Genomic DNA, 25,804 nt, shown 5'->3' on the forward strand with positions numbered 1-25,804 from the left:
ATGTGCTTGTGCTTGCAGCTTTTAAAAGATCGGGGTACTTTCGAAAGCACCTAAGATAGAGCTTTTCAAAGTTGGCTTGTGTTTTTTCAAAATTTAAAAGTCTAATATAACCTCATATGTTAACTAATTTTCAAATTTAATACTTATATTTATGTCTATTATAGTATTTTTAAATTTTAAAAGCTATTTTACCAAACGCAATTGATGTTGCTTGTGTTTATTGAAAGCTATTTTTTATTTGATTTACCAAACATAAATGTTACAACTTTTAAAAAACCATCTTTTAAAAGTTAACTTTTATAAGGTACTTTTGAAAAGTAAATGCATTACCAAACTAAGTCTTACTACGAAGTACTTTTACCCAAAGAGATTCTTTATTGATCAACTCTCAAATTCTAAATACTAATATAAAGATAGATATAAAATTAGTCAGTACTACTATAATAATATTTTAATTTAACAAAATAAAAATAACAATTCATAAACTATATCCAAAAATTAATTTCAAAGTTTGAGTATCGTTATATAATTAAATAATTATATACAAGTTTTTTTTTTTCAGAATAAGTAATTTTTATTTTATTTTTATATTAAATTAGTTACTATTTTTTATTTTAGTAATTCATCAATTAATTTGTACTTATTACATTATTCAAGTATGTGTTGAAAAAAAATTAATATTAATAGATCATATAATTATAAATAGCAAAAGTATTTTATGATTAATAAAAGTTTTTATTTAATTTTTAATTTATAGATGTTTAATAAAATTTAAATATACAATTAAAAAATAATTATTTTAAAAAATATTGAATATAAAAAAGTATTAAATTAAATATTTTTGTGTGTATATATATATATGTGTGTGTATTAATTAGGATATTATATAAAATTAAAATATATACTTTAAAAAGTATAAAAGATAATTGAAAATAAATTGGTGCAGTGGTTGTTAATTTGGTCTTTCTATTGACCGATTTATTTTTTTAAACGGTTAAAACACTAAATTAGATCGAATTATTAGTGTAGGTACAGTTCATTAGCTTTTTTGTCAAACTAGTCGGTTTAATCTGATTTTTACAACTTTGAAGGAGAAAATTGTTGAGTTTAAAATTTTTTTTATTATTTATTACGATAAAAAATATTTAGTTAATTGATTAAAAATTGATTCCAATTTATAATGTGATATTTATGTTATAAAGTTTTAGGATTGACATTAATATATATAGTGATTTGATTTGATTTAGAAAGAATCAACTATTAAGAGTAAGATATCAAAAAGATTAATGCTGACAATTACGAGAAAAATAGACATAATATTAATGTCATGGTTGTTTTCTTTTTTATTTGGTAGCATTAATATATTTGATATCTTATTCTTAATGGTTGATTTTTTCTAAATCAAATCAAATCACCATACATATTAATGCTAATTCTAAAATTTAATAACACAAATAATTACACTATAAATTAGAATCAATTCTTAATCAATCAATTAAATATTTATCATCACAATAAATAATAAAATATTTTTTCAAACTCATACAAGTATACAATACTTGAAGAACAAAACTGTTACAAAACTTCCCTACATAATTAAGTGTTGTATGTATGTCCCGGATATTTGCCTTCACTATAGTCGAATGCCAGTTTCTAAATTAAAAAAAAAAATCTAAATAAAATTTGCTACGACTCTTTAATTAGTTATTAATTATTATAATCTAAATTTAATTAAGTGGATGAAGAAACGCAAGATGAATTGATCCGAATGCATTGGAGGAGAATATTCAAAGATTTAAAGGAAAAGCAATTGACGAGTCCGCAAATGATGGCCGTAGGATCATATCCTATCCAATCAATGAATAAACATTAAACAGGTTTGAAAAAGTCCATCTTGTTCGTATTGATTGTATTGAAAGCAATGAGCCAATGACAAAATACATACACAAATTAATTAATAAATTTCCCTGTTTCATTATATGTGGTACAGTTCATGCCATCCACACTACTTACTACTTATAACAAAGTAGTTTTCACAAGATAAATACTAAATTACACATACATGAGTTTCATTAATATATAATATATATAATTATTAATTACCTCTTTATCCAACCCTCTGATTCTTATTTATACCAAAGCACAAGCCACATTCGTGAGATATCAGATATGGCTTTGTGTTCAGATATTAGATTCAATAATAATATTCTTTTGGTTTTGTTGTTGCTATTTGGCAATGAAGCTTTGGGTGTGTTTTGTTCGGTGCTGGCAGAACAAGAGGCTGATAGAGTTTACAGGCTACCGGGGCAGCCTGTGGTGAAGTTCAAGCAATACGCTGGTTACATCACTGTCAATGAGACTCATGGAAGAGCACTCTTCTACTGGTTCTTTGAGGCTACCGACAAACCTGAACACAAACCACTCCTTCTCTGGCTCAATGGAGGTATCTATCTATTTCCTCTGTTCTATTTTCTTCTTTCTGTTTAGTATATAGTTTTAATTCACGCAACTTCTTAATTGAGTATGGGAAGACTATGTCATTTGAGTTATAACTTATTGGCAAAATTTGGAAAGATAGGAGACTCGAACTCACAATCTCTTAATTGAATATAGGGAGTCTATGCCATTTGAACTATTACTTATTGGCATTGAATCACTACTTAGACAACCCTAATTTTAGACATTACATTACAAATTCACCTACACTATAGGTTTACATATCCAATATTTAAATTGCCATATTTTAAATTCAGATACAACATATTAAGAGGCACATAATTTATGCTTGAACTAAAACCTCAATTGCGTTTGATATTTCATTTCACAAAAGTCAGAAATGCTGATTCTAGATTCTAATACCTTTTGGCAAAAACTTCATTAACACGTACACTCAAATTTTATACATTTTATTAACTTTAACACATTCGCATCTACTCATGATTTTCTATCTGTATTACATAAAATTTATTAGCTTATTAATAAGAACTGACGCACCTATATAGTCAATATTTTTATAGATTAAATATGTATCTTAAGTTTTAATATTTAATACAGTAGAAATAATTTTTTTTTTGTAAATTATATATAATAAAAGATATTTCAAAAAAAAGGTTTATTGTCCAAAGTCTTCTATATTTCTTTTATATATATCTAATAAATTTATTTATAAATGGATAAAAATTATGGATACATTAATGCATGTTATTTAAGAATGTTTTAAAGTAGCATTTAAATGAGAGACTAAGACTCAGAGATAGAGATTGAAATAAGTTTTAGTATTGTGTTTGGTATAAAGTAGGAGATAAAAATTGAAATAAAAATGAAGTTATAATTTAATTTACACAAAAAATAAAGTTAAAATTAATTAATTGAAATGAAGATATTTTAAGTATAAAATGTTATTAAAATTTTAGTATCTGTTCTAAAAAATTTCAGTTTCTTATGTCCCTACTTTTTGAAAATATTAAAATACTAAAATTTTGAAAACAATAACTAAAATTTTAGTACCAATCTCTAAATCAGATACTGAGTTTTAGTTTTCTAATTTTCGTTCCAATATTTTAAAACAAACGCTATATCTAAGAGTGTTGGTTATATAATTGACCAAGAGGCTTTTAATTTGTCCAAAATAAAATAAGCATACAAGACAAATTTTCGATTGGGTAGCAGCCTTTGGAGTTTATTAACAGTTTTAATTGTATGGAATGATTGTATGCTTAAAAAAAAACGAAAAAGAATAAAATGAGTATGACAATGAATGTTATTATGTTAGCAGATAGTTGGTTGTATAGAAAATTAGAAATATAGAATATTAATAAATAATATTATGTCCAGTCAAATTAAATGATAAGAGTATAAAATTTAGAATAATGTTATTTATAATTAATTTTTTTTATGTCAAATAAATTTGGTTGAGTTTGATTAATAAAAATATTTAAATATATAGCATTATTTAATATTAAGCTTAATTTGATAATTTTTTTTAAAAAAATGCAAACACAATGAGTGTTTTTGAAAACATCTAAGGAGTAGTTTTTAAAAATTGACTTATACTTATTAAAATTAAAAAATCTAATATAATCTTATACATTAATTAATATTTAAATTTTAAAAATTATTATAGTTAGTAGTCTTAGTACGTATGTATATTCATATCAATCAGGAACATTGTTTAACAATGACTGACAGTACTATATATGTGTAATATTAATATATTAAGTTAGTTGGAAACAATAATTGCATTAAAAAAACTAGATCCGTTCAAAACGATCATGGATGAAGACACATACATGAAATTAACAAGCTGCCAAGTACACGCCACTATGTTAATAATGCCCAGATTTATGTCACAAACACTTCATCACAATATCATGATTATCCTTGATAGTAATGGACTAATCGTGTGTTTCATAAAATTAATATATTTTCAAAAGTTTTTTATTCTTTTTAGTTTCTTAAAAATGATTTTTTGAAAGTTGTAGAGGCCATATATATTTGATAAAATAACATAAAAGTTAAAAATAATTTTTAATAAATATAAACAATAATAATAGTGTTTGATAAAATTATATTAGATGTTTTAATTTTAAAATTATTTTCAGTTTTTGACAAATGATTTCAACTTAAAAGCACTCCCTAATTTTTAAAGTCAAAAGTGTATAAGCTCTTGAGTATTTTGTTTTTCCAAAGATAATTGATTCTTTTAAAAAGTTTAAGCACATCACTAATAAGACTTATCAAACTCATCCTAAGTCATATTGAAAATTTTAATTTCTTTTTTATTTGTGAAATAATTTGTGATATTTGATATTTTTATATTTTCTATTTTCTGAATTTTTTTTGTAAAAAACAGAACTAAAACTAATTAAACAGAAAATAAAGGTATGTTAATTATTTTTTCCATAATCTAAAAAATAAAATATTAGAAAAAATATTTCATATTATGAACATATCTGTTCCTAGAAGGTATGATTCTGTTGTATCTAGTATCAATGATGCGTCCAATTTTAAATTTACACGTATATTAAGAAAATAATTAAATGTACGTTATTACTAAATTAAAAAATACTTCAAAAATTGCCATCAACATTAAGTCATTGATAGTGGTAATATTAAAACTAAAAACATTTTTAATTAGTTATACTGAATAAGAGTTGGTGAAAAAGTTTAGACTGGATTCTTTTAAAGGACAATTATTTAATTTATAGCAAAAATTAAAAAAAAATTCAAAATGGATATACTTAAAAGATAAATTAAAAATGAGAGCCGAATCTATAATTTTTAAATAAATATAAAAAAATATACTATTTGAATTATAATTCGTTAGTCCCAAAAACACTATTATATTATAAGTTAGTTTTCAAATCATATCCATTGGTTTTGAATTTACAACATTATTGTGCTACCAAAAGCAGGGCCTTGTCAAAGAGTATAAGTGTTACAAGAAAAACAACATTAGAAACATAAGTAAGCAAAATCCAACTTTGCCACATCCTAATAAAAATCAGAGTCATGTTATCATTATTAATGAATTTGAGTATAAGTTGAAAAAAGAAACAGAAAAAAAATGTATGTTTTGGGTAATTTATTCTACAATGAATTAATACAACTCAATTCAAGTTAGTAATTAAAATAATTTTTTAAAATGAGAAAATTGATTAGACAAAAAAAATAAAAATTAAATAATAACCATTAGATTCATAACTTTTATTATTTTAATATTAAAACAATTAAAATTTTACTTTTTATATTACTAATTTATTCACATGAAGTTTGGTCTAAAAAAATACACGAATTTAATAATAATTTATTAAACAAAAAGAAAAATATATAACACATAGGAGATCGGATAAAAATTTAGTTTTCACTCTCATACATATTTAAAAGCTACATAAAATACAGAGTGAAACAAAATAAAGATAAAAAGGAAAAAAAAAAGACACCTACCATAATATTTTACACACACTCTTGTATATATCTCTGTATTTTCTTTCTCTCTCTCTCTATGTGAATAAGAACCTAAAATTTTATGTAGATTCTCCAAAATATAATACAATTTACTACTTTTATCCTAATAATTGAAGATCAGATATCTAAAAAAAATTTGCAACGAACTTAACATATTCAAAGTTAGAGAGAAACAACATTATAGTTACTTTTTTTTAATACTAAGAATTATAGTTAGTTTAGTTTTAGGGTTTACATAATAACTTTTCAGCCAACGAGCATTTAACCCTATAGTTTAGTTTGGCCATGAAAATGCAAACACAAAGAAAGTTACAAAGAGAAAAGCAAAGGGAAAAGATTGAAGATGAAGCTAAGGTTTAATCTCCAATGACTGTGGCCTAATATATATATATAGTGAACAAATTAATAAAACGTAATAAAAGTATTGAGTGTGTAATAATAATTGTTAGAAACAAGAAATTGAGAGAGTAATCTGAAAAGTGTATTATTGAGTTGTATTCTAGTTGTCTGTTTAAGTTGTTTGGAATGATACAATATAAAAAAATATTTATAGGTACTAAGAGAATCGTAATAATAAAAATGTAATCTCCTATAATAAATATTCAGATATGCTAAATAATACTAATTGATACTAATTCATCCTAATTATATTTTAACAATAATAATTGAAGATGGTCAAGTGGGCATGCGGGTACTGGAAAAATTGACTAATAAGTTGAAGTCAGTGGCTTCAAGTTGCAGCAGTAGGAATAGCCATAATGATTTTTCATAAGAGTAATAAATATTGCTTTGTATCCAAGAGATCAAGCCCCACCTTTGATAGCAACGTTAAGTTAGCACCATACCTTCACACCTTTTTAAAACCATGCCAATTTTTCTTGTTTGTTTTGCTACTCCTCTATATAAAATACTAATCTATAAGGGAATCAATTTTGGTTGGTCAGCTAGTTTATTTGTTTTTTTTTAAATAAATATTAAAAATTTAAATTTAATTTTATGTATATAGTAATTTATTGACTAATGACAAATAGTTAATAATTACGTAAATTTATAATAGATTTATTCTTAATCCGTTAAATGACTAAGAAAAAATTGATAAAAAAAACTAAATTATCTTCGGTCACAATTTAAGTAGACTAATAGCAAATTGATATTTCAGAAAAAAGAATTGTTAATTAACAATGGGGGGAAATATGAGGGAGAATACCCTATCCAATCCTTAGTAGTCCTTCCATAATTTAAAGAATATTATTAGGAAAATAGATAAATTAAAAAAAAATTAAGAACTAACAAAAATTTATTGTTTTTGACATTTTTAACATTTTCAACTATCAGTTTAATATTTTTAGTCTATTGTTAATAGTCTAATAATATATTTTTAGTTTATATTTTTAGATATTGACAATTAACTAATATCTAAAAATAATAAATTCCGTTGATCTTCTAATATTACTCGTAGAAAAAATACAAACTAAACTAAACGTCATCATCAAATTATTTTGTCTTTAGTGGTTTGATAAATACATATGTTTGAACTTTGAACTTTGAACTCTAAATAATGCAACCGGGTTTGATAACAATATTTAAGCTGATGATAATCTTAATTTATTGAGAAGGTTATTAATTAACTATCTACGAATGCCCTCAGTGAAAAATATTTTTTTTAAAAGAAAATTATTTTTAGATTTTTAATAATATAAAATATATATAAAAATTATTTACTTGCATTACGAATATTTTTATTAAAAATTCTTAAAATATAAACAGACGTTGATCGATAATAATTAAATATAAAAAAATATAAAAAAAACTAATTTTTAATTAGTTAATACTAGTAAATTTTTTTAATTCTAAAATTGTTTAATTTTTTTGGAGAATTTAAATTGAGAGTTTATAATTTAGTTTTATAGTTTAAGATTTATAATTTAAAACAATTTAAAAAATGAGCTAATATTAACTTAAAAAAATTCCTAACATTATTCTAATTAAATAATGCACAGAATGTAATGTAGGTATAACTTCCATATCTTCATTGAAAATTGTCAAACAAATCCCCCACAGACAATGATTGATTTTATCAAAGCAATAATCTAGCTAGAAAATTCGCGGCAAAATGGAACTAATACATCAAATCAATTTTGGAATCTTAAAAAATGAATTAATATAATAATAATAATAATCCGAGTTGGAAATTGGAATATATACGTTGCTGATTAATATAAAACTTCATGTACAAGAGGATAGTCATGATAATCATGTATATTATCAAATGTGACTAAGATGGTTTCTATGCAAATATCGCCCTTTATGAATGTTACTTTCAAAGTTAGTTATGCATTCACATCAATGTATTGAATATAGTTTTATTGCATTTATGATTTGAGCCAAAGATGACTATGAAGAACGGGAAATATGAGAGAAGGGGAAAGGATAATCTAAATATTTTCTCATCCATTGATTTCAGTAAGGACCAATCTAATAATCCAATATAATAGTCTATAGTTGAGACCAAGTAGAAGATTTTTGTTTAATGAATTGAAAATTAAAGCATGAAATAAACTTAAATTATATAATTAAACCAATAATTTTCTTTTCTTGTCAAGGGTTTGACCAACCGAATTAATAATGATTCTACCAAATAAATTTTCTAGAAGGAAATTATTATTGTTTGCACACACGTAATTAATCAGACGTTAAATCACATGAGATGTTCATCAATAATAATATACTTGCCCCACAAAATGAATTTCATCTCCTATTTAACAGTGAAAATTAAAGTCACTTTAGAAATAATTCTAAAGTTCGTAGTTATAATTATTAACTGCCCAACCCTATCATCATTTTATTTTCTTGAATTTGTGCCTCTAGATTTACTTTCTTCAACAAACATGTGCACGTGAATATATATACTCCTTCAATTTCATACTAACAAAGGAAGGCTCTTTTTTAGTATATGAAAGTAAAAGTGGTGATATACCTTAACATTATAATTTTTAATGTTTTTTAAAAGGGTGGAAGATACATAAATCAGAGTGTCTGATTTTTATACTTCAAATTTTTTTTTAACAGAAATCTCTCCATCCGATTTCTGTTATCTTACAAATCCCTCGGTCTGATTTCACAAATCCTTCGGTTCGATTTTTGTATCCTCACAAATCGAATGGTCCAATTTCTGTACTTCTCACAAATCGGACGGTTTAATTTTTGTTTATCTAATTAAACGATTCCACATTTGAGAATAACACCCCATCAACTCACATTTTAAAAAAATGCCGTTGCTATTCCAATATCATAAACAAAATCTGACAAAGAAACTCTAAAGTCTAAATATATTTATTCATATATGGTATTGATTAATTAATAAAACTTTTTTTAAAATTAATAAAACTTTTATTTGAAAAATTAAAAAGTCCATCTTTTTTTTTTAAATATTGAATACATAGTATATAGTGTATTTTTTTAATTAAAATTAAAGTAAATAAGAAGTACTTTGTAATTTGCTACATGAATTGATGACCCATTATATTAAGTTATTAACTATTGTGATGGTAATTGTACATTGGTGAAATGAATGTTACTGAAAAAGTTTTATCTATCATATCATTGTTTCAGGACCAGGCTGTTCCTCAATTGGTTATGGAGAAGCAGAGGAACTAGGACCCTTCTTTCCCCAAAATAGCAGCCAACCAAAGCTAAAGTTGAACCCTTATTCTTGGAACAAAGGTTCGTGGATATAATGATGAATATATATTTAATTTCCAAAATCACAAAATTTATAGAATACACTTCCCAATTGATCTTATAAAATTAATTCATATCAGATATTTTAGTTCTCAATAATCTTTTATTCTCTAAAAAATCTCGAAAATTATTTTTGTCAGATAATTATTCTCTCAGTTGTTTAAGAAAATGACAAATTTATTTTTATAGTGTATTTTTTGAATATGTAATCGTCTTATACTAAAATTTATTAAAAATTTATTTGTCTAATATATATATTAAAAATTTAATTAAAAATAATAAAAAAATTAATTAATCTTCTATAATAATTCTCAATAATTTCTAAAGAATAAATATTGATTGCATACGAAAATATCTGATCTAAAATTTTTAAAAACTATTTAGTTTAGGTGTTTACTCAAATTTTTATTTCATTTTTATTGTTGTGTTGCATATTCATACTCATACATGACTAGAACCAAACATTTTTCTTCTATTGTAGTAAAATTAAGACTTCATGGAATTGTTTTCTTAATAGATAACCTCATAATAATTTTATGTTATAAAATGGCGTCATATACATACAATAATTTAAGGAACTATGACTTGTGAGGCATATTAAAAATAGTAATAAAAACCTAATTAATTAAATAATGGAACAATCCATATTAATTTTTGACGATTTTGACTTATACAGCCGCAAATCTTTTGTTTTTGGAATCCCCTGTGGGAGTGGGATTCTCCTACACCAACACCAGCAGTGATATTAAGGCTCTTGGTGACAAAATTACTGGTAATTCTACCATCAAATAAAATAATCTTAGGATTTATATTTTAATTATACTTAGTCTAACTCTTTTTGGATTTGGTGTTACATGGCCAGCTATTGATTCTCACATTTTTATCACCAAATGGTTTAAGCGATTTCCACAATTTAGATCACACGAATTCTACATTTCAGGCGAAAGCTATGCAGGTATATATTATTATTAACATAAACATATATAAACTTCTACAACACTATACATAATCCATTTCTTTATGGAATACTTTAGATTTTGGCTTCTTCAATTTTCAAATAATTTTTGTTTATGTTGTGCCACATTTTAGGGCACTATGTTCCTCAACTTTCAGAGCTCATATTTGATAACAATCGTGATCCTTCCAAGGAAGACTACATTAAATTCAAAGGATTCATGGTGAATACAATCTTCCTCTTTTCTCAAACTATGCATTAATTAATAATTTCTTGTTTTATTTATATTTAATACGTGAAATACTGTGTTGATTTATATCTTATTTATCATTAAATAAAGCATGAACTAAATTTAAAATAAGTTTATGTTAAAAATTGGGATAATAGAGTAAGAGAAGAAAATAATCGAAAACAGAAGCAAAAGTAAAAATTTACTAAAATAAAGAAACTAATTATAAGATGGAGTCTAAGGTGGTTATTATATAGTATCATGATAGTTATACAACTTGAGTTAGTCGAGTAGTCAACTCATTCATCTGTTTAAGCAAGTGTCAAAATGTTTGAATCCTGCCTTGTTCATGCAGTAATTCATTGCCCAATGACAAATCCTTAAATGGAGCTTAGATCCGCGACGAATTAGTCCTTGATGTCGAACTAAAAAATACCGTTAAAAAAAAAGTTATACAATTTTAGTAATATTTAAAATGTATTATAATATTTTTTATACATTTTTAAATAAGTTAAAATAAGTTATACATTTTTTTATATTTTTATAATATTTTTAATTTTTATTTTTAAATAAAAAAGTGTTTCTAAAATATTAAAAAGTATTATTTTAATAACATTTTTTAATTGTTGTCGAAGTTGATTAGTTGAAGTCACCATAACACGCACCCATTAATCTATCTTAATTTATAGAAAATATAACCAACTATCTAAATCTTCTAACTAATTTCAATCATTATAATTATACAGTCCATTAATTTATTGGGCAAAATAACCAGCCCATTCGTACACATTGTACAAATACTCCATTGGTTCCCTAGCAAAATTCTTATAATTATATTCTTGAAGAATTTTATCATCGAGAATAGACAAAATAAGAAATTAACTGACATAATATAATCATAGAATTAAATAACAATGTTAATGTGACACACTTGTATATATGTATGTGCAGATTGGGAATGCACTATTGGATGATGAAACAGATCAAAAGGGAATGGTAGATTATGCATGGGACCATGCTGTGCTATCAGATGGTGTATACCATAATATCACATCAAACTGTGACTTCAGATATGCAAATCTAACAGATGAAGGTCTATCAAAGCCATGCAATGATGCACTCAAGAAGTATTTTGATGTGTATAAAATCATTGACATGTATAGCTTATACACTCCAATGTGTTTCACTAACACCAACAGCTCCACCAGAAGGAATACCCCTAAAGTTATCAAGGGCGTTGCTCCTCACACTTTCTCTAAATTTGTGAGATTTCATTTCATTTCTTTTTGTCACTAATTTAATTTAATTATGTTATTTTTTGGTACTCACCCAACCTAGTTTATTGTTGTTTTGAACAGGAAATGTGGCATCAAATACCAGCCAGTGGATATGATCCTTGTGCATCAGATTACACCGCAGCATATCTAAATAGGCCGGAAGTGCAAGAGGCACTACATGCCAATGTCTCCAAAATTCCCTACAAATGGACTCACTGCAGGTATCAGCTACATAAATTAAACGACGTCAAATTGTTCTGTTTTGAATTATGTATGTTCTCATTGTTTTTTTTTTCCCCTTAGTGATCAAATCAACACTTGGAATGGGTCACCTCAGTCCATGCTTCCTATTCTCAAGAAGCTCGTTGATGGTGGAATTCGCATATGGGTTTTCAGGTAAAAAGATATTGCATCATTCATGCATACTATTGTACTAGTCTCTCTTTAATTTCAACTGTGACATTACAATAATTATTTTCCCATTTTGTAATTCACTTATATAGTGGAGATACCGATGGAAGAATCCCTGTAACTTCCACAAGATTAACATTGAGAAAATTGGGGCTTAGCATTGTTCAAGATTGGACTCCTTGGTATACCAGCAGACAGGTAAATTGTTAGATTTTGCACAACTTATGATCAATGATTAAATTATATAGGCTGAATTTTTAATTAGGTCTCTATATTTTTTTTTTCCGATTGAATCCTTATATCATAATAAATTTTGTAATTAAGTCCCTGCTATGACAAAAACGCTAGAATTATTCCATTAAACAAAACGAATATGTCTAACACTTGACTGAATATTCTGTATAGTTTAACAGAATATTCTGTTAATTTCAACGTTTTTGTCACAGTAGGAACTTGTTACAAAATCTGATATGGTATAGAGACCTAATTGAAAAGAAAAAAAGTATAAGAATCTAATTAAAAATTCGATGAAACTATAGGAACTGATAGAGAAATTAAACCAATTATATATTATGGGATATGGTTTGAATATTGTATTTTTACAGGTGGGAGGATGGACGATTAACTATGATGGGCTCACTTTTGTTACAGTAAGAGGTGCTGGTCATCAGGTTCCAACTTTTCGTCCTAAGCAAGCTCTTCAGCTAATTAGACATTTCTTGGTGAACAAGAAATTACCGGAACACCCAATTAAACAGGGTCCCTTTTGATTTAACATTTTGATGTTTGCTCCACATCAACATTATTGGATATGTATTTTCTGTTCTTTATAGGGGTTTAGAATTAGTTTGTTCCACCTTTTGTTGTTGTGTACTCATGTCCTGAGCCTTTCTATATTGTGATTATTGTCCTGTGTTTGAAATATTCATGTAATATAGATCAAATCAATAGTCTTCTTCTGTAGTCCTTTTTACAAGTGTTGAGTCTTTTCTCAAATTATATACATAAAAAATACAAAATATGCAAAGTTCTATATCATTGTTTCTTTTCAGTTCATATGTGATCAAGGGAATTGTAATATGTACCAGCTACTAGCCTACTCTGTTAACAACACTGGAATTTGTTTACCTCACAAATCCCTTTTATTTACAAATAAATAGATATGAGTCGTGTTAAATTTCAGAAAACCTGAATTAGAGATGAGTTTAATTTGTCCATACTTAAAAGAGCACCAAATGAGTTAGCTATGATAATCCAAAACAACTTGGTCTGAGAGAGAATTGGTTGAAAACCAACGAAGATGTAGTAAAGTAATGTCAGTTGAATATAACTGAATATGAATAATAACAAAAATGATGTACAAACAACCCATTTTCACAAGTAAGAAAAATGTTTTGAGTTTGTATGTAGAGGAGCTCGGTCGAACTTCTAATCATCGAATAGATGAAATGTGAAGGACCCTCCATCACAAGTTCTTTTCGTCATGGCTCCAAATGCACCAGCCGGGAATCGAACCCGGGTCTGTACCGTGGCAGGGTACTATTCTACCACTAGACCACTGGTGCTTGATGTTTACGGTTTAATTATTAATGATCATTTAAGTGATCATTAATAATAGAATGAAAATTACAACAGGGACAAACTGTTCGGGATCAACTTCATTTGAGTCCAAGCAGCCCAATATTGAGCCTGTTTGCATAATTTGATAATTGATATTTAGATTTTATATACATTTAATAAAGAGTTATCAACTTAATTATTAGGTTTCAAAAGTTGAATTAAAAAAACTCTAATAAATAAAATTGAAATAACTATATTACTTTCTCGTTATAAATACTAAATATATTTTTTTAATTTTTTTGTCCTTTTCTAATTATCTCATCAATAACCTATGTTTAATTCTCCATAAATACTATCCTTCAAAAATTTATTGTAACAGTGATCTCAATTAAAATATTCCTAAGACAACTCATTAGAATAAATTAATTGAACAAATCTACATCAATATGATAAACTTAACCCCTTTTTTTGTATTATTCTCAACTCTTTTTATTTTTTTTTGGGTTTAAGACAACCTTAACTAATTTCTTAGGGAAAAAAAAAAGTTACACACCAATGTTAAAAAAGAACTCCATTATTTTGGCCCAATCCACACAATCTAAGCAATTAGTGCACAAGCCTTTTCCATTCTATAACGAAAAAAGCACCGGCAATAACTTCCAAGTAACTTCAGACTGAACTAGTGAAGAATATACATACAAAAGCACCTTCTATACTATTCATATAACAAAACAAAATACAATCTCCTAAAAAAACGAAAAAAAAAAAAAACAGTTCAAGTAATATAACGTAATAGGACTTGAAAGAGCTTAGAGTTCAGAGTTTTCATCATCATTAGGAAGTTTTATAGCACAATAAGCACCGGCATCACCAAGTGCACCAAGAATTGGAGCGGTCAAATAAATTCAAATTGCTTTGTAATTGTTTGCTGCAATTACTGGACCTAGTGTTTTTACTGGGTTCATTGATCCCTGATGCTGACCTGTAATTGATAATATTGTTATAATAATTAATTGATGTTTAACTATCTAAGCAATGAAATTTTTTTATATTTAATTTTGTGTGTATAGATATAGTATTTTTTTTAGAAATTAAATTTTCATCAACCTTAATTACTACGTGCATAACTTTTTTTTGTATAATAAATATTATTTTAACTTAAACATTTTCTTAACAATCAAAATGTATTATTTTTTAAGAGAATTATATATATCAAGATTTAAAAAGAATAATTAAATAATATCACCTTATTAATTAGTTTAAAAAAACAATGCATAGAACCATGACCATAAGCATTTAATATTTTTCTTAGTCTATCTTTTTATTTAATTTATTTATTTATTACATTTGTGCAATTATTTGTGATTACAAATTGGTCTAGTAGGACATATATATATACACATAATAATTAATCAATCCAACAAAAATTCTTCTAAACCAAGATCATATGATGAGAATATCCATAACGTGAAGGAATGAATAATAGAAAGAGCATGTCTTTCATTGTCAGTACTTATGAAGACATATTTTTCCTTCTTATCTCAACGTACCTTTATTATTATTATTATTATTATTATTATTATTATTATTGATAATGGGAACCATATATATTGAGACATGAAAATTATATAGCCCCTTATAAAGAATTTAGTCAAGTCCATCTTGAAGAACAAATTTACTTTGATAGAAGGACATACCCAGCTATGAGGATGTTGAACGTTACAGTGGCTCCCACCGCCATTCCCGCGAACTGTCCAACCTTTATTTATCACCATAAACAATTTCATCAATATTATTACTTAATTAAGCAAGAAATTATTGGCAATTAGCATATTAAATATTATAAACATAATATAACATATGCTTACAGTTCTAGTGTCAGTGGCGAAAACAGTGACAACAAACATGAGATTGAAGCTGATGATGAATTCTAAAGTAAAAGCTTGGCCATATCCTCCTGAAGGAACCGTCACTCCACCCCCCATGAACGGATGATACACTCCTTCAGTGCAAATGCGGCACACACTGATGCCAATATCTGTGTTCCAATATACATTGGCACCTGCATGCATGCCATATATATTTTAGTGAACATTCACATGCATTCCATATATAGATCACTGAGTTCTTACCTTCTTCCATGGAAAGTGCTTTAAGGCAGCAAAGCAAATGGTGACCGCAGGGTTCAGATGAGCACCGGATATGTGTCCGGTGGACAGGATGATCACCGTCACCGCAAGGCCGATGACGACAGCGCAGCCCATAAGAGTTACCAATCAATTGGTCTTCTCGTTCATTATTTCCGCCGCTGTTCTGGCAAAAATCAGCATATATAAAGGTGCCAATGAACTCTGCTCCTACCTAATCATACAAATTTGAAATTAGTTAAGTGAAGAAACAGTTACAAGAAAAATTAGTAATAAAAGGAGTTGGAAGATAATTAAAGATGTGGTTTAGTACGTGCATATTACCTTTTTGGCAAGAGGAGGAAATGGCAAACACTTGCAATTCTTCATTATAATTACTCGAAGCGTGAATGATTGGTGAGTGGAGGTGTGAGTTTTTGTGAAACTGAACGGAGAGAAGTGTGTGAATATATGAAAAGGAGGAAGATAATGAGTGAGCTTTTCTCAAACTGAATGAAGAGAAGTGTGTGAATATATGAAAAGGAGGGAGATGATGAATGAGCCTTTGTAAACTGAACGGAGAGAAGTATGTGAATATATGGAAAGGAGGGAGATAATGAGTGAGGCTTTCTGAAACTGAATGAAAAATAATAAATATATTAAAATGTAAAATTTAATAAATAATAATAATAAATAAATAATAATACTATATGAAAATTTTTTAAATACTTTGATTTTAATAAATAATAATAAATATATTAAAATGTAAAATTTAAATTTTTTATATAAAACAAAAAACTTTTATTTTTAATACTAGAAATAAAAAATATACGAACAAAAATAATACATATAGTTTTTTTTTAATAAATATACAGAAATAAATTTTTATTAAAATAAATTTGATGTTGATGATTTGTGCAGGTAATTAGTTGAATATTCAGACCAAAAATAATTTATTTTATAAAAAAAGTTGTGATAAATCAGTCTAACAAATCTCGTACATTTTTTTGTTAGGCCAATGATATCGTAATGTAATTTGTTTATCGTCGCTCCACCATCAATCTTCTACGTTCCAACAATAAAGTAACATCAACATGTATCTCCTCTTTCTTTAGTATCCCAATCTTTTAATATTGACAACATTTTTACAACTTTTACACTTATTATTATTATTATTATATGGTTTATAGTTTTTGTTTAAATTTAAAAGGTTAAGGATTTTAAGTTTAGAATTATGGACTAGAATTTATGAACAAGTTGAGAGCTTTAAAGTTTAATATTTAAGAGTTATTTATTTAGTATTTTTTATCTAGTATTAAGTGTTTAGGATTTATAATTTAGAATTTATAGTTTAGGTTATGACTTATGATTGAGGCATTTTGGACTTGTAGTTAAAGTTTATGATATGTTATTGATGATTTATGGTTGAAAAGTTATGCGTTAGGATTTAGGATTTTGGATTTTGGATTTATGATTTAGGATTTAGAATTTATGTTTAAGGGTTTAGGGTTTAGTGATGTGTATTTGGTTTTTTAAAAAAATTAGTTTATAAATTCTAAATTAGTGAATATTAATTTAAGGTTGACAAAATTTTAGTATAAATTAAATGATTTGAAATTTTTTGTTTTTTTTATTATTATTTTAAATTAGTAGGTATTTTTTAAAAAATTTCTCTTTTTTACTATTTGACAATGATTTTAATTTAGAAAAACAAAAATAAAAATATTATCAAAATATAAAAGATTGTGGTCTTTTTAAAATTTTGTAATATTTTAAAGTGTTAATAAATATTATATATTTACTAGAAAGAATTATAAGTGTCATCTATTTGGAGTAAGTTGTTTAAATAAATTGATTGGATTTTAAATCTATCAAATTACAACTTTTTAATACAGCTATTTACAATTTTTTTATACATACGTAAACCACTACAGGTGCAGCGGTTTTCAAATTAAACATAATCCGTTACAGGATAACATGAATTAGTTTGGAGAAACGAGCTTAGCAAAAACAGTTAGAGGTGTAGCAGTTTCAGAAGGATTTGCAGGGTTACATAAATTGCTGCAATGCTGTTAGGTATAGCAGCGGTTTATGTATAATGAAAATTATCTCTATTTCTGTAATAATTATGTATGGAATGAAATGAATATACCCTTGATCATGTGATATGTATTCATGTTGTTAGATCTAACAAAAAATATATTAAAATTTTAAATTTTATATACTTTTTAATAAATAAAAATTTAAGATTTTTACTATTATTCAATTAAACTTATCCATTTTTTTTTTATAAAACTATGTACAATTGATAATAGTTGTAAACTTATTTTATATTTACAGAACATAAAAGTTAAATTCTTTCTTTAAACACTCTCAAAAGGTAATGAAAATAATTTTTAATATTCTTAAAAAATAATTTTAAATATGTTTTTCTATACATATTTATTGTTGCTTTTAGAATAACAATAAAATTTTTAAATTTTACCACAATAATTTTTTGTAAGAATAAATTATTGGGATAAATTAAATTTTAAAATTTTAAAATAACATATTTTTAAAGATAATTTTTAAAAATGAATTAAACTTTTTAAAAACAAACGGTGGAATATCGTACTCTTATTATTATTTAGAACAAAAGAATATTGTATTCTTTATTTTTTTTAAAAAATAATTATTATTGACCTATTGTACTTAAAAAATAGTATTTAATTTGTTAAAAAAATTAAAAATTAATATTTAATTTAAAAAATATAAAAATAAATAAATTTTTTAAATTTAAAATTTATTATAAAAAATAAATAAAAAAAACATTATCAAGGAACCATAAAAAAAAACTGAAAATTGGGGCTATCATAAGAGTTACCAATCCGTTGGTCTTCTCGTTTATTATTCCCACCGCTGTTCCGGCGAAAATCAGCATAAAAGTGCCAACGAATTCTGCTCCTACCTAATCATACAAATTTGAAATTAGTTAAGTGAAGAAACAGTTACAAGAAAAATTAGTAATAAAAGGAGTTGGAAGATAATTAGAGATGTGGTTTAGTACGTGCATATTACCTTTTTGGCAAGAGGAGGAGAGGAAATAGCAAACACTTGTAATTTTTCATTATAATTATTCGAATTGTGAATGATTGGTGAACGGAGGTGTGAGCCTTTGGTGACAATATAAGAGAAGTGTGATTGAAAAGGAGGTGATGAGCGGAGGTGTGAACCTTTGGTGAAGAGAAGTGTGAAACTGTGAATATATGAAAAGGAAGGAGGTGATGAGTAGAGGTGTGAGCCTTTGTGAAACTGTGAATGAAGAGAAGTGTGAAAATTGTCTCAGATGTGTTTATCTTAAGATATAGAATAAAAATTACAACAGGACAAACAGTTCGAAAATATTGAGCCTGTTTGCATAATTTGATAATTGATATTTAGATTTTATATACATTTAATAAAGAGTTATCAACTTAATTATTAGGTTTCAAAAGTTGAATTAAAAAAACTCTAATAAATAAAATTGAAATAACTATATTACTTTCTCGTTATAAATACTAAATATATTTTTTTAATTTTTTTGTTCTTTTCTAATTATCTCATCAATAACCTATGTTTAATTCTCCATAAATACTATCCTTCAAAAATTTATTGTAACAGTGATCTCAATTAAAATATTCCTAAGACAACTCATTAGAATAAATTAATTGAACAAATCTACATCAATATGATAAACTTAACCCCTTTTTTTGTATTATTCTCAACTCTTTTTATTTTTTTTTGGGTTTAAGACAACCTTAACTAATTTCTTAGGCCAAAAAAAAAGTTACCCACCAATGTTAAAAAAGAACTCCATTATTTTGGCCCAATCCACACAATCTAAGCAATGAATGCTCAAGCCTTTTCCATTCTATAACTAGCTAAAACACAAACCGTTCAAACTTAAGCTACGCTGACAACCATGCCACCAGAGGTCAGAAACAACATTTCGAACCTTCCTTGGGTTAACGGAGCAACAGGGGTACATGTTACCATCCTCACAACAAGAATTTTTATTTATATCACAGCCTTTCATATATTTAATTCATTATTTGGACATTAGATAATTATTGACATATTAATGTATCAATAAAGTACACTCACATATATAAAAATCTTTCATATTATTGTGAAATAAATAAATAAAGAAAATAAATAAAAAAATATAAATAAAATACTATAATATTAAAGTTTACCAATATAATTATCTCAATATATTAATAAAAGTGATTCATATATATATATTTATTTACTAATATATGAAGTATGTATATATATAAATAGAGAGAAGTATTTTATTTTATGGGCAGTTCTCGGCAGGGTGTAATGTAAATGTAAATACTATCTAATTGATGTACCAAGAAAACATATATTACCCAATTCAATGAATCTTAAAGTTTCTCTTGTTGGAGAAAAGAGATTGGCAGGTCTTGTTGCTGTAGGAGGAAATTTACCACTGGTTAATCCCAATAGCAAGAGAATGAGACTCCATCTATTTCAAAACGTTTAAGGGAATAATTTATATAATTGTAAAATGGTGACCTATGGTCATAAAAAGGACCAACTGAACAAGCAAAGGAATGGTGGGTCATAAAGCCAAAGACACACTTGTTCAGACCTCTTGCAGGGTTGTGAGCTCTTAGTTATACAAAAAATTATGAATATATAATAAGCCTAATTTTGGATGATATATATATATATTATAATAAGGTAAATCAAGATAGGCCTAAGTATTGGTGGTTGTGCTTGTGTGTTACCCTTTCTAATTCACTATTCAAAATTTCTTGGGAGTATAAAGCCTCAATCTTGAAGGTAACTGAAGAGTCCCTTTTTCGACCTCCAAGTGTGTGATTGTTCTCATCCTTCTCAATCAAGAAACTACTCTTGGAAGATGCAACCATTGTACAAGGCAAAACCCTGTTGGTAGGACACAACAGAAGTTACACTCAAAGAATATATGCCAAATCCAACCATCAGAAGCAAACTAAAAGTCCAATCACCTCTTATATAATAAACCTCAGATTACATGCACTGGCGTGGTTGTGATACTGATTGTTGGATCGGCTTTGACCATCGTAAAAATGCGTTGTGCAATCACCTTCGAATTCAACCTATCATGGTCTTGTTCCATCGAAGTTTGCATGCAAGAATGAGGCCCAATGTATCTCTTAACCTTCCACTTTTTTTACTTTCGGCGATATGATGAGTATACTCCAATTACAACCAGGTCCAAATTGGATACACTGTGCATTGTACCTCAACTGGTCACTCTCTGCTATTTTGTATTCCGCAGCCTTCCTGATGCTGTATTGCTTAACTGCCAACATGACTTTTTCTTTGTTCTTAAATTGTTGTCCAACCTCAAACTCGTTGCTTGGATCCTCTTCAGGGCCTCCCTGGATAAACGACCAATCCGAAATCATTGTATCGAGATTCAACCTCGTAAATGATCTGACTGGTCATATGGTCGAGAAATAGCAGACTGTGTCAGAGCAATCTGTGTGTCACAGTAGTAGTTCATCTCTTCTTCCTCATCACCATCATCAGGAATTTCAAGTGGCTCTTTGTCAGCATCGTTTTCGTCATCGAGGTTAACTTCATACTGATTCATCATTGGATCTCTGATAACAGAACCATCATGACTTTCAACACCGTCGTCCATTAAGTCAACATTACGAACTTCAACATTAGACCCCTCCTGACTACCCTCAGGTGGCATATTTAGATCCACCATAATCCTTCTGATAGTTCGTCTAATAGCTCCACTCAACAGACTATCATCGACAGTATTTGCAGATGATCCTCGGCCACCCACTTCAACGAGATATACGAATAGTTCTAACTGATGAATATTTAATCAACGGTTGTGCCACGACCTTATAAGCTATACGTCCTCGTCGTCGCGCAAACGGTACATAATTAAAGAAAATAAAAATATTTTCCACAACCATGGTCTTATAAATATTATAGCAATAGAGACAATACAATTGTAATACACCTTTTATAAAATAAACTGCCATCAATTTCGGTCGGATATCTGTAGTAAATTTTTTCACCCTTTTTGCTTCTTGTTGCCCGATGAAATACAATATCAAATTCTTCAAAGCTGTTAAACTGTTGACTTTCGGTGTCATATAGGTAATTATCGGTTGTCCCGATCTAAAAATGATTGAACCATCTTTGTCATACACTATTTCACCATCGTAATGAATGGATAATAATGGATTCCTTGACATCGTAGAGAAAATGAACAATGAAATTGTGCTGTTCTGATATGCACACCAACATGCATGCTTTTATTTTGAAAACCTATCATAGAGTTGGGGGGTGTGCGGCGAACTTTATATAATTTATATAGAGTTCGAGAGTACGGCGAACTTGCCATAATTACAAAAAGAAAAAAAAAATCGTATTCCTGAAAATAAAGCTAAAATATCTTGTTTAGGAAATTATTAAATTTTTTTTATTTTATTTAATAAAAAATCCCTTCTTTTTCTTATGTTTTTTCAAATAATTTAATTTTTGTATAAGGGTAAAATGGTAAAGTACTAAAAAAATAGTAAAATTTATGTTATTGATAAAAATATTTTTTGAAGATAAAGATAGAGAAACAAATTTTTAATTATTTTAAAATAGTAAAATATAATAAAAATAATTAATAAATATTATATTCTTATAAATAGTTAAAAAAATTGTATTTAGCAAAAGAATTTATGTATTTTATTCAAATTTTTATGGTGATGTTTGAATAACTATTTAAAAGATATACAGAAAAAAAATTAAATTCTATAATTTTTTTTAAATCACTTAGTATAAAATTACCAAACTTTAAAGATAAGAATATTTTATTTTTACTTAAAAAATTACATCAAAATATGATATCAAAATTTTTTAATATATATTATATATAGTTATTTTTTTCATTTTTTAAAATGTTTCATGAGTTTATCTATCATTTGTATCTTTTAAGATTATTTTTGTTAATGTGAATTTTCAAGTATCATTTTAGTAGTTTATTATTTATGTAACATAAAAGAATTTTATATAAGTAGTCATTAATTTATTTTCACATGAAAAATTTTAATTTTAAATTTATTATTTAAAAGTTATCAAAATTTATAAATCTAATTGAATAATTGTACAAAATTATTTATACAGTTAGTATATCAAAATAAAATAGAGAATAAATTAGAAATTGTTATACATATAAATTTTGACAGTAAAAATTAAAAAGACTCAAATTTTCGAAAAATACTTCATGTATACTCAAAATACATAGGATCATAGTTTTTACTCCATATTAAAATTCTTGTAGAACTAATCCGTATTTTATAATAGTGGACTATCCTAAGTTAATATCCTAATTTCCAGTTTCCTGAGCCCACGTATTCCAATCCCGCTCATGTTATCTACGTGAATTCTCTTTTTCAATGCCCGTATTTTATCGGTCTGATTTTATATTAATCCATCTAACCAATTTATCCTTTTGACTGTTGACAATTTTTCTATTTTTGCTGCCGACATTTATTGACGACGTCACTCCATTTCTTAATTTTTGTCCATATTCTTGCTCTCATGGTAGCCATTAGTAAGCACCGAAGAAATTATACAATTTATTTATGAGCAAACTAACAAGCACAGTTAAAATAATATACTAACGTATAATGTATATCGATTAATTAATCCATTAATCTATTAACGTAAATGTATCTGTGTGTATTTGCATAATATATATATATATATATATATATATATATATATATATATATATATATATATATATATATACTATTACATGTCTATTACATATTATATTATTATCTATTACATATATCTTTATATGTTTATAACTTTTTAACTTTATAATTTTATATCTTTATTTATTATCTTTTAATGTATTAATCTGTCTACCCGATACTGTATATATATGTCTTTATGTTTTTATTTTTTTTTCTATTGTTTATTAATCTATTATTTTCTATTGTCTATTAATATATCTATTATCTTTTTATGCATTTGTTTATGTATTTAAGGAGAGCCACACTCACGGTGTAGGAATATCACACCAACTAAAGAAATCATTCTTTCGTTTACAAAGCATTTTCCAACGTTCTTTTATCTACATTGGCTGTTAACCTTTATTGATTTTTCCTCCCTCGTGGCTAGCATAGAACCTCACCACCGATTTGGAATGTCCCGAGCAACAGTCAAAGAGGTTGATCATGACTTCCGCGGTAAACATTACTGGGATGAAGTCAACTTGAACATCTCAGCCCTGCCAACAGACCTGATTTTGCAGATATTTCTTCGTTCCGATGGAAAAACCATAGGAAGAGGGAGGTGTATGTCGCGTGATTGGTACAATAGATTGAACCGGGCGGATAATATGGTGACTCATTTCAAATCGAAGGGGGGGGGGGGAGGCGGCGGTTCTTCATCTGGACAACCCCCTGAAAGAGGCTGACTGTGGGCGACTTTGTATGTTCGTCTTTGAAACTTGTGTTGCCGTTCCGGTTGCTGCTCCTCTTGCCTGGACGTGGTTTTCCATGGTGGGTACAGACACCTGCAAGGTATGTGCAAGATACTCAATAGATGGTCGTTCGAGTTCATTGATCGCTTGGGACTCGTTTGGTTCCTGGAGGTCTGTTATTCCTGATCCGGGGTCTGACGGTTACCACTTCAACCACCGCGATGAATGGTCTGCTTATGCCTTTCTCAGCATGGTGGGTTCTGATGATTATAAGATTCTCAGTCTCACGAAGCGTCACCTGGCAACTGCTGGATACGACATGCATATGTATCTTTCGAGTGCGGGTCAGTAGAGTTTCGCTGCGCGGACCTTGCCAATGATTGATAGAATGAGCAGTGGGTATGCCGTGGCCAACAGCTGTATTTTTTGGGTCAATAGTGAAGGTAGATTTAGTAAGAAACCAGTCTCTGTGGTTCGGTACGCAACGATGGAGTCTGCGTGGGATGCGATAGAAATAGGCGCAGGCGCATGTGTGGATCATCCTACGTTGATTGGCCACCATGATTATGTGGATTTCGTTACCTATGAGCGGTCCACTTTAAGGTTCAGAGTACATGTGATGACCATCAACCTTGGACAAGTTGGCGGAATGGCGTGGGGTCGGCATCTCTTTATTGGCGATCCTAACCTGATCGATACACCATGTGTTAAGTTTGGTTGTGACCTTCTCGGGATCAGCCATGCTATCCGTGATTTCGACGGTCTTGAGTCATCGCTTGTTGCGGTCGCATCGAAGGCCCAGTTCCGCTCTGTTGGTCTGACTGACGGAGTTGTCAGATTCGTTGGACGCGTGAGATGGCCTGGAGTTGTTTCGATCAAGGGGTGCATGGGGTTTTATCTAGAAGTCTGAGGATTTCTGAATAACGTGTTGTTGTTTCTGGTTGTGTTTTGCGCTTTTCTTTGTTAAGATTTATGTACACACTATCTGAACAACTTAGTGATTTGCCATTTGTAATATTTAATTGTGGCCCCCGATTTGATTGCATCCTG

General features: G+C 27.5%; 2 protein-coding genes and 1 non-coding gene across 3 annotated transcripts; 1 reads left to right on the forward strand and 2 right to left on the reverse strand.

Annotated features, from left to right (window-relative positions):
• The first annotated feature begins 1,941 nt into the window (after positions 1–1,941).
• LOC112737109 (serine carboxypeptidase-like 34) lies at positions 1,942–13,618 on the forward strand. The gene is made up of 10 exons (XM_025786871.3): positions 1,942–2,443; positions 9,580–9,690; positions 10,385–10,480; positions 10,571–10,663; positions 10,798–10,886; positions 11,844–12,155; positions 12,251–12,390; positions 12,473–12,565; positions 12,673–12,778; positions 13,186–13,618. The coding sequence occupies exons 1-10, from the start codon at positions 2,170–2,172 to the stop codon at positions 13,348–13,350; spliced, it is 1,479 nt and encodes a 492-aa protein (XP_025642656.1). The 5' UTR covers positions 1,942–2,169; the 3' UTR covers positions 13,351–13,618.
• Positions 13,619–14,074: 456 nt separating this feature from the next.
• Positions 14,075–14,145, reverse strand: TRNAG-GCC (transfer RNA glycine (anticodon GCC)). Its single transcript has one exon. It is a non-coding gene; the product is annotated as a tRNA-Gly (tRNA).
• Positions 14,146–15,588: 1,443 nt separating this feature from the next.
• On the reverse strand, positions 15,589–21,707 carry LOC112732599 (probable aquaporin NIP5-1). Its single transcript, XM_072210532.1, has 6 exons — positions 21,541–21,707; positions 21,042–21,201; positions 19,130–19,213; positions 16,273–16,501; positions 16,009–16,202; positions 15,589–15,899 (listed from the first exon to the last, which is right to left on the reverse strand). The coding sequence occupies exons 1-6, from the start codon at positions 21,705–21,707 to the stop codon at positions 15,816–15,818; spliced, it is 918 nt and encodes a 305-aa protein (XP_072066633.1). The 3' UTR covers positions 15,589–15,815.
• Positions 21,708–25,804: the final 4,097 nt, after the last annotated feature.

The sequence above is a fragment of the Arachis hypogaea genome, chromosome 13 (genome assembly GCF_003086295.3).
Source record: "Arachis hypogaea cultivar Tifrunner chromosome 13, arahy.Tifrunner.gnm2.J5K5, whole genome shotgun sequence".
NCBI lineage: Eukaryota > Viridiplantae > Streptophyta > Magnoliopsida > Fabales > Fabaceae > Arachis > Arachis hypogaea.